Below are 11,196 nucleotides of genomic sequence, written 5' to 3'. Positions count from 1 at the left end.
CATAAAAATAGTTTAGTGTCTAAAACAAAATTTACTTTAAATTATATATAACTAATAAATTAAACTATGACAGAAATATATTTCTTGGTAATGTTCCATCAAACAAATATATGTTATTTGTACCGATTTCAAAAGCACATATATATAATCCTATGAATAAACACGTTAAATTTTTTGGAAAACTTAATTAGACAAAATTCACGTACCTTTTTAGTTATATATATAGTGATAAAAAGTTTTGTCTTCAGATAAATGTTTTGAGCTTATATTTTGCCTCAAAATAATTTACGAGTGACTAGGAAAAAAAAAATGGAAAAAATAATAAGAAAATTCTGGTTGTTACAGAAATGAAAACCTAACAAAAATAGAACTAATAAATTTTGGGGATTGATATATCTACGTTACTTTTTAGCCATTTACAACAATTATATATATTTTACAACACAATATACAACTGTTCAATGCATATATTATTGTAAATGAAAAAAATAATTATAGATATATCACTTCCCTCAATTTTGTAAGTAAAGAAAAGAAATTGTTAGTTAAAGTTTTGTTTTAGGAGCCCCAAAGGGATACCCGGCAAAATATAGAGCTGTCGGTGAAAAAATTAAATTATAAAGGTACAGTTTACGTACTTCAAGCGCGTTATTATAGCAAGACTATTTTTTAAAATTATTTATTATTATAATTTGTTTAGTGGGACCATAATTATAAGTTGGGTAGATATCATATCATTTTCATATTTTTCTTGTCATCCTGTCCTATCATTCCTATGTTACGAAGTAAGAAAACTTAATAACTTTTAATTCGCTGGGTTATCTTTTTATAAGTTAAATTGATCAATCAAACTAATTGTTAATATCATAAAGTATAATCTATGAAAGGCCGTGTGTAATTAATAAACAATAAAATGAATAGTAAGAGAATTGAATAAATTATATAAAAACAAAATCAAGTTACCAACTATCTTTGTATTATTATCTAATATATATAACAAAAGTTAGGTTAAAGATAAGGCGGACAAATCGTGTCTTAAGAGTTTCGGTGCGTACAAAATTTCCAACTTTCAAACATAACGACTCATTTAACACTTGCCTTTGATGATTTGAACGACAGTTATTCGTTTTATATATAAAAAAAGTTAAATGTTGAACTTTAAAATATTAAAAACAATAATTTAAAAAAAAAAAAAGTTGCATAGTATATTTTTTGTTTAATAGGTACCCAATTGTCAGCCTTAGTTAAAGATAAAAACTAGAATTTAGAAGTTATTACGTTGTAATGTCTTTGTGTGTGGCATAAAACTACACTAAATCCTCTCGAAAAGAAAATTTTTAGTTTTCAAAACATTTCTTGGTAATAACATGTCAAATTGTCGATGTGTCATTAAACCCTGAAATGATACTCAAACTTAAAGAGTTAAATCCTATCCAAAAGAAAAAATCTATCATGCCATCTGAAAAAAGGTAGCCAAGTGAGTTAGTTAAATGTCATCTTGAATTCCAGATTACGTTGGATGTTGTAATAGTTAGTAAAACTCATCGGTTGATTTTAATTTTGTAAAAGTAAAAGAGGCATATATATAATAAGGTTTATGTCAGAACTATTCATATATGAACATAGAGTCAAAAGAGATATGGAATCCGAGAGGGAGGGGTTTTTTCTTAAAGTATAATTTGATAGTTCATATGTGAACGAATATGTTCATATACACTATTTATAAACGAACATAAAATTATAATATATAAGTTCTCATGATTATTCCAATCCAAAAAGTTCTCACATGAACTGTTCCTATACATCATATATTGATTGTAGTGTCAAGTAAGTGTTGATGTCAAAAACCTAATTTTTATTTAGGAGTTTTTTATTTGGAGGCTATCTATACTATTATATAAATATTATAACCCTTATATTGAAAGTTTACATAAATGGGACATGTGAATTGACCATAATACCCTTAATGAATTAACATAAACCCTTAATATTAAAATACACCATTAGTCCATTATATTATAAAATTTCTTTATTAATCCCTTTAAATCAAATACTTTTACGTTTTACCTACAACAATAGATGTCGTCACCACTGTCATCGCCGACTCGCTGCCGCATAGTGCGGGTACCATGCTCGTATATTATTGCGTTTTTATTGTCTTTTATTGCCGAAAACAAAGCCGGTTTCGAAGTGTCGATGCTTCTCAACGTTCACCCTTATAATTCCGGCAAGATCTGAAACTTTGTATGAGGGTGTGCATGTCCTCGTTTTGGAGTTTCTTTTCGTCGCCGATCATATGGTTACTGCTTTCCGACGACCCCTTTTTTGGGGGTTTCCAATCAGTGCTGCTATATGTTTTTTTTTTTAGCATTAGTGCTGCTATATGTTACTGTTGGTGCTCTATATGTTTATATGCTTATTATTTATATATATTTATTGCTTAATACTCCCGTTAATTACTATGTAGTTAGCTTGGTAGTGTTAATATTGTGGTAGCTTTGCCGGAATCTTTATTTCGTTGTAGTGTTGCCGTTTTGTCCCATTTAAAGCAATAGTGGTAAAAAAACTTATAAGTTGCTGATTATGATACCGTTGAACAAGTTAGGATGCCAGTTTTACATTGAATGAGCGATGATGGTTTAATGTTTGTAAAAATAGGAATTGGATGATTCGAGACGTTTCTTGGCGGCGTAAACCTTAGGGTTGGCAGCCACAACGTTTTCTACTTTTGAATTTTCGACCTCCAATGTTTACAAAACTATTTTCCGTTTATGTTTTCCGCCAACTTTTATTGTTTACATTAGGCGCCTGGTGACCCGACCAGTATTTTAGTTACTCGACCACACTTTTTGCAACGAGGGTCGTTGCAAAAAGTTGTCACCATTATCCGTACACTGTTGACTTGACAGACATTTAATACTTCTTAACTTATAGTGGTAAAAAAACTTATAAGTTGCCGATTATTTATATCTATTTTTTTTATATTAACTTTTTTACTAAATTTTTTAAACGTCATATTTAATACTTCTTAACTTAATTTTTATATTTACTTTTATCTATATTTTTGTTACACTAATTTTTTATACGTTTTAAGTAGTTTATTTTGTTTTGTATTTTTTTACTAAATTTTATATATTTGTTACACTAATTGTAAGTAATTCTACGTAATTTATATATATATATATATTTTCTTATACTTATTTTTATATTCACTTTTTTTTAATTAACTTTTATATAGTTTAGGGGGAGAATATTTTTTTGATTTTTATGATGAAAATGATGGAATGGATGGATGGATAGCTTTTATTTCAAAAATGGGTGCCACTACGGTTTTTGCACCGACGCGCGCTGCAATTACGACATTAAAGGCGGTCAAACAATTAAAGGTGGTGGTAGTGGAAATCTGACGTGGCGGGACTTTTTGCAACGATCCTCGCTGCAAAAAGTGGGTGGTAAAAATATCAAAAAAGAGGGTCGGAATACGGACTACATTACATTATTGTTTTGATTTTCCCATCATAACAAGTTTTGGCACTTTTTGGAAAAAAATTGCATGTATACGACGGGTGGCACGTTTTATTGATGGGTTTTGCTTGACACGTACGCTTGCCCCTAAATTTGTCTATAGAATCTGCGTATGAGTAAATAAATCTTTATCAATCAAATTTAAACAATTATCCACATTATAACATTTTCTAACACGAGTTCAATATACTGTACAACACGAACCATCCCTTGAATCCTTGATCCACAAATTACTCGCTCTTTTTTCTTATTACATTGGTAGATAAGGAAACTAATGAAATCTGATCAATCATAAAATGGTTCTCATATGAGGGAACGGAACATGTAAAATTTAAATTCATTTCTTTGTGAGATCTATTCATCTTCATCTACAACTCGTACACTATCTTAGCACGTGCACAAGGGCGAACCTGACCACGAGCCTCATTTGACGATTTATATCCATGGGAGAACTGAACCAAGCACTTAGTCAGTCTTTATTTGCTACTTTCGAGTACTCTAGTGTGCGTTAAGTGTGCTTGTCTAATTTAAGGTACTTTGATGAACGTTCATGGGTCGTGTAATTGTTACTTGCTCTTGGGCCATTTTTGTAACATTTTGTGATGGGCTAAAGGCCCATGTTCTTAAGGGTGCTCTTTGCTTCATTGCTTGTAACTTTTTGATGGGTTGGGGCAACTTTTGAAATAACGTTAAATATGTATATAAGTTTGTAGACTCCTAATCTTCAGTCATCTCATGGTAAACCTATTGGATACATATTGGACTCGATAAGTTAAGCCGAACACAGTCTAGCTGGTAAACTCTATCATGTGATAACATCAATACTTAGATCAAGTTATTAACATCCTGATCTTGAGGACAAAGATCAAAGGTTCGGTTTTTACTACTTGCAAGTCTGGGGATCCTTTTTCTACTTTCGGCAGAACCGAATAGAAGCCTCTCTACCTTAATTGCCTAATTTGCCCCTCATCATTCTTCATTATTGTAGATATCTTCACTTTGATATATTTATAAGGGAAAAATGAGTATGGATTGTTAGGCATTTAACTTGGATGAAAATTTTTTTACATGCTATATTTATAATTTTTTCAAATAAATGATTGGGCTCCATGTTTATCATCTATTAAAAGTTAGTATGTGAGCGTTTAAAATTAATGTCATCATGACACCTCGCACGACGTATATTGTCGCCGTCGTTGTATACTAACGATACACCTAAGATACAATTAATGCACCAATTATTTTCTCCAAAATGTAAGAGAAAATTAATCCGAGAATTTTACTTAGAAATATGTGATTTTTAGTTTTCAAATATATAATATTCGATAACATGATATATGCCTTTAAAACATATATTAGATATTCATATTTACTATATAAACATTTTAAGCCCATGTTGAAATAAAAGTTAAAAGAAAATGGAACACGTAAACTAATCAAACTACTTTTAATGAATTAAATCACAATCAACATTTAATGTTAAATTACACCATCAATTTCTTATATTATAACATATCTTTATAATCTCTGTAAATCAAACACCTTTACAACAATTACCTACACAATTTAACGTCTCCACAACCATCACCATCCGTCATCGTCATTACACCGTTGATGCATTGCGTGGGTACCACCTATATTACTATATAAAGATTATGCATTCTTGTTGAAAAGTTAGAAAAAAAGAGAAATGCAAAATGACCATTATACCTAATGATATAATTTGCACTATTAGTTCTTTATCTTCTAAAATATCTCAACTACCTCTTTAGATTAATTAACTTTGCATCAATCACATTTACATCAACTTACGACACCCGACATGGCCACCACCACCGCCAATAATGCAAATCACGCCATCACCATCTATTGCCGACGCCACCAGACCATCATCACGACCACTGCCACCACATTGCACGTCTAACGTGTTAGTATTTCTTTAATTTAAAGTGGTTGCCACGTTGAACTAAAAGGGGGCTAAATAATAGATATGTATGACCGTTCTATTAAATTGCCTAGGAACTAGACACAAATTTTGTATTCCTAGTAAATCTCTATGAACATGGTTCCGACGGCTATAGAACTTTCAACTAGAAACTGTTCTGTTGGATCGAGTTTGTGTGGGATCTGCGAGCAGTGGGACGAAAATATCGACCAACTTTTTTTTTTTTTTAACAACAGTGTGATTGGACTCAGTGGTGTTGTGAAGTGGCTTGGAAGTTCGGTTTCAGCTCAGTCAGTGGTGCAAGGTTTCTTAATGTTTTATTGTCTTGAAGGTATTCAAGTTGTTTTCAAATTCCAGTGTTATCAAACACAGACTTAATGTTTTATTGTCTTGAACCTGTTTGACCTCCACAAACACAATGGTCTTGAAAAGAAAGCTATATAGGAAGGTATTCAAGTTGTTTTCAAATTCAAGCTAGCAACTCCTGTCCAAAAATTATACAACTATATATTTTCCATTAAAAATAGCAAAAAATTATTTTTAGTATTGTAATGTCATAAAAATATCTAAAATATTACATGTAGTTGTCGGGCAACATGACACTCCATCGCCATCCGCAGCATTTGATACTAAAGCTATATTATATACTAGATTTTTATCCGCAAAAGACGCGGATAAGTTTTAATAAAACGGTTTTTAATTAGTTTCTTATTAGTTTATTAAGTTAATCAAAAGTAAGACCAAATATTTGAGATGTATACATATATAGGTAATGTAAAACAAATTTTGAAATGAAATAACATTAGATAACCTTTGAAGTATGTTGCAATATATATATATATATACTCCTTATTAAAGATTATACACCCTCCTCAAAATGAAAAGTGTTACCAAAATGTCACATGTGAAATTACTAAAATGTCCTTAATAAACACCCCACCATGGAAGGGTTTTATAAATTACCAAATTTGTCCTTAATGAATTAATTTACATCCTAAACTCTTATCTTGCTAATTTACATTTTAAGTCCTTATCTTATAAAATAGTTCTATTATATTAACATCAACTTACACCACTCGACACCAATTGTCGATGTCATCACCACGCGTCACCAACCCCACTATACCGTCGTCGCCGTTACCGCCGCCGCATTGCGGACAAGACTGAAACCTTCGCTTGCACCACTAGAGTCGTTCCGGCACTTTTAGGGTACCATGCTCGTATATATATAATCAAATCTGTATTATAAATGTTTTCTTACAACTATACAAACCATCTATGTATACAGTTATATAGTCCAACAATTATCAAAATGAAATTTAAATAAAGAAGGCCTTGTAATTTAGGCCTTGTACTTCAGAAATATAAGTATAAGTGTAACTTCCATCATCACTTCTTGCTGTTGATTCGAAGTTCTCCTACACCAAGGTCGGGGCACCCTTCGGAGACCGGGACTTGCACCCGTTGAGCCGCTTTCACTGCACTCCTTTTGAGTTTTGGCTATTGCCTTCATGGTAGCAGTTCTAGTCAAACTCGTATTATTACAACAACAACAACAGGACCCAATCCCTGCGCGGGGTATGGGGGAGGTAAGCTGTAGACAGTCTTACCTCTACACAAAGGTAGAGAGACTGCTTCCATAGGGACCTTCGGCCACAAAGGAGTGCAAGACGGAAAATGAGAAATGTTTAGAAAATCATACTGGTCTGCCGAGAATCTGAAAAGTAGGAATACCTGTCTACTGGGTCCGGCTACTATGCGGGTCGAACGTTTATCACTCATGCGTCCTACCGATATCTTAGAAACATGTTTGACAATACAAATACAAATACAAATACGAAAGCAACCATATTGGACATATTAAACAACATAAAAGTAGCAAACTAATACGTAACTCGAACAAGTAGTGGGAAACAACAAGACAAACATACAAGTAAATAAGAAATGACAAAACCTGAAAAGATCCCGACTGAGCCAAATCAGTAACTACTTCTAAACAACCTATGGAAAAAAGGACCTTAGGCCACCTATCTATCCTAATCCTAATCCTCTCACCTGCTCTTCTAAACCAATAAACTAGTCCTAAACCCCTACTCCTCTAGATAAACTCTCATTGGTCATGTCCTCCGACAGCCATCTTGGGGGAAACAAACACAAGAGTAACCTCCCCCCTCGGTTTAGGCCTCTCACGACTCAAGGCCAAAAACCCCTACGAAAGGTCACAGAGAACCAAAGTCTAAATAAAAAGTCTACTTAATCTAAAACCCATATGCCTTACCATCGCATTCCACTACTTCTATCTGGAAGCTCCTCTAACGCATTCGGAATTCCGTACTTCCACCTCCATCTACCTACCACTCTTCCTGTCACGTCAAAGTCCTCTGTAGCGTAACTAAGCCACTTCTCTAGGCCAAACCCTCACAAACCTAATACTACTATATATCCATTGCTTCTTGATATCTTTCCATGTCCTGCAATCTGGTCTTGCAGGTGTTAACAAAAGTCTACATTTCAGCAGACACTTGGCTAACGAACTCACATCATAAGCTTTAATTTGTAATAATACAAAACTTCCAAATTAACTTTTAAAAAATTAATAACTAAACATACTTTCTCATGTCTACTTTTAAGCGATAAACACCGATGCCAAGTAAACATCAATGGGCTATATGACATGATTAAGTTAGACGATAGAAACACACGGTAACATGACATAAAAATAGCTATATGAACAAACAATACAAAACACACGGTAATGTCATAAAAATATGTAAAATATTACTTGTAGTTGTCAGGCGACATGACACTCCATCGCCATCCGCAGCATTTGATACTAAAGCTATATTATATATATATGCGGCAGAATACACTGACAGTACAATAATATGGTTATAATAATAATGGAGAAAATCGCGACAATAGGCAATTTTCGTTGCGATCGTACCAAAATAGTCAAGGTTTTTCAGATCATAAAATAGCCAACAAAATCGCAACAAAAAATGAAAATCGCAACAAAAAATGCCAAAATCGCAACAAAAAATGGAAATCGCAACTCGCAGGTTGCAACAGTTTGACTTTGACTTTTTTATTTTTTTTTATTTTGTTAAGATACTAGTTTATTATATTAGACATGAATACAAAACTTCAAATAAACCCTAAACTTTCATTAATTTTAAAAAGCAATACAACTAAATAAAACATAACATTTATTTAAAATATAAAACATTAAGAAATTAAAACACACAAAACATTAACCTACAACACAAATATATAAGAAACATTACAAACTTAATAAAGAGAAACATACATAATAATAGTTAGTAGAAAACATTATTAAAAGACAAACTTATTTGAAGTTTTGTATTCATGTTTAATATAATAAACTAGTATAAAAAAAAAAAAGTCAAAGTCAAACTGTTGCGAACTGCGAGTTGCGATTTTCATTATTTGTTGGCTATTTTGTGATAATCCAAAAATCTTGGCTATTTTGGTATGATCGCAACGAAAATTGGCTATTGTAACGATTTTCTCATAATAATATGGTTATAGATCGATATTAGAATATCCTCATCACTCTATAGATTTGAATTTGGATACTTTTACATGCTAAAACATGCATACATTTTTCACTAAAAAATTATGCTGAAATTTATTGATGAACATTGACATCCAAATATGCATACACACGATTAATATTCATCTCAAACCTAGTATGTAAACCTAGTATGTAAAGCATACCACTTATTCAAGACAACAATTAAACAACCTAAAGTATAGTAATTCGATAGGTCTTAAATTTAGGGATAAGTATGATCTGGAAGTGTAAGTAACTTTTACAATTTTTTCTATTGTATGAATGTAACTTTCATTTGATTCATTGTATGCAACTAACCTGCTAAATTTGAACAATTAATGTAAAATTTTAAGGTTGACCAATCAAAAACTTCTACGTGGCAGCTCATATGGTGTGTCATGTATACACTTTTACATTAATCGTTCAATTTGACGGGTTGATTACATACAATGAACCAAATGAAAGTTAAATTCACACAGATGATACACCCTTTTATAGAAAAAATATATAAGTTAATTACTTACATCCCCAGATACTACAACCTTAAATTTATGCTTCGGGCGCTTTGTTGAACTCGAAAGCAAAAGTTTCCATTTGGGTAGCCGTAAGGCGAACGCCTATCTCTACATCTTGGTTGAGTTTGCCGCCATCCATAGATACGGCGAGTCCACCATAGACGAAAAAATGGTCCAATGTAAGTTTTTCAAGCTTTTCTGGTTTCCCCCATCCGAAATCCAAGTCATAGTATCTTACTTTTGGTGTCCCGGCTACGACTACTAGTCTTTTTGGCCATCCATCTTTATCGGTTGCCATTTCATGTAGTTTTTCTCCTATCAATTTATTTGCAAGAATATCATGTTTACCCGTCAACATTTTATGTAGGTTTTCTCCTATTAATTTCGCAGCAGTAACGAACCCTTCATTTCCGGTTAAAAGGGTGCCTTTTGCAATCGTCATATTATCAACAATACAATTACCAACATAGGATGTTGGAATAGGTGGATCCAAACGTCTCCTAGCATCCACTCCGAACATAAATCCTTGTCGTCCATCTTCGTTGAACGTCTTTGCAAGGCAACACCATATATGAGCACATATTACAGTAAAAGATGATACGTATGGTAATGTTGGGAGTATGGTTGAAACCGAGTTCTTCAACTGATCTATGAAAGTCCGTGTTAACACGAACGATCCACGGACTTTATCACTTGGGCCAGATAGCTTTGGGGGTTGATAGTACTCTTTATCGAAAAGTGTTTCAACTTTTGCCATCATTAGAGATGATTTATCTCTTTCCGGGTCATTCACTACTACTCTTCCGAAAAATGGTAGATTCCCATTTGCTAAAAAGGACTCATCTGAACCACATTTAGCAATCGATGCCCACGCATTCATGAAACAAAAAAGGGTGCTAGCATCAGTAAGGCAATGATGCGAAGTCACCACAAGCGAAAAACCACTATTTGGAAATAATGTGACTTGAAGGGATAAGACTGGAATCTTTACGTAATTTGATGTTTTAACGTAATTTCCAAGTAGAGGTATAAGATGGTAAAACTTATCACAGTTTCGAGGATGGTATCCCGTAAGATCATTAAAATCAAGATTACATTCTGCAATCGTAACCTTGACATAATCACCTTCGACATAAAGGATTTCAGGCATCGTAGTATTAGTAGCGTATACGATTAGGTTACCAGCAAAAGGGAGAAAATGTCCAAGGGTGATTGATAACGAGTGTTTAAGCTTGGGAACAATAGATGCAATGAATTCGGCTTTGGTAAGTGGAAGTTTAAAGAATAAAGCCGTGTGTGGTGGGGGTGTAAGTATATGTTGTATGTCCATGAAAGTCATCGGCAAAGATGTACTATCACTTATAGTGTCAGGAGTTGGTGATACATGTAAGTTTTCTAGTACAGATAACATAGAAATCGAACTCATCTAGCTAGGAAAATTCTATTGCATATATTTTCCAAACTGAGTGGTAGTTATATAGGTGAACGTATAGAAGAACAACAATATTATAAGTAGAAGAGAATACGTAGCTATCATGTAGGTCATGTGATTTATTTATATCACAAAAGATATTTAAAAATTGATATGTAAGATAATCTATACCTAAGCTTAAATACGTAATATACACATATTCACT

General features: G+C 32.8%; 1 protein-coding gene across 1 annotated transcript; it reads right to left on the bottom strand.

Moving 5' to 3' along the window:
* Positions 1 to 9,593: 9,593 nt before the first annotated feature.
* LOC122608921 (malonyl-coenzyme A:anthocyanin 3-O-glucoside-6''-O-malonyltransferase-like) lies at positions 9,594 to 10,985 on the bottom strand. The gene has a single exon (XM_043781992.1). It carries the CDS (start codon positions 10,983 to 10,985, stop codon positions 9,594 to 9,596), a length of 1,392 nt encoding a protein of 463 aa, XP_043637927.1.
* Positions 10,986 to 11,196: the final 211 nt, after the last annotated feature.

Source organism: Erigeron canadensis, chromosome 7 (genome assembly GCF_010389155.1).
Source record: "Erigeron canadensis isolate Cc75 chromosome 7, C_canadensis_v1, whole genome shotgun sequence".
In the NCBI taxonomy this organism is placed as follows: Eukaryota; Viridiplantae; Streptophyta; class Magnoliopsida; order Asterales; family Asteraceae; genus Erigeron; species Erigeron canadensis.
This window is presented reverse-complemented; position numbering and strand designations above follow the sequence as displayed.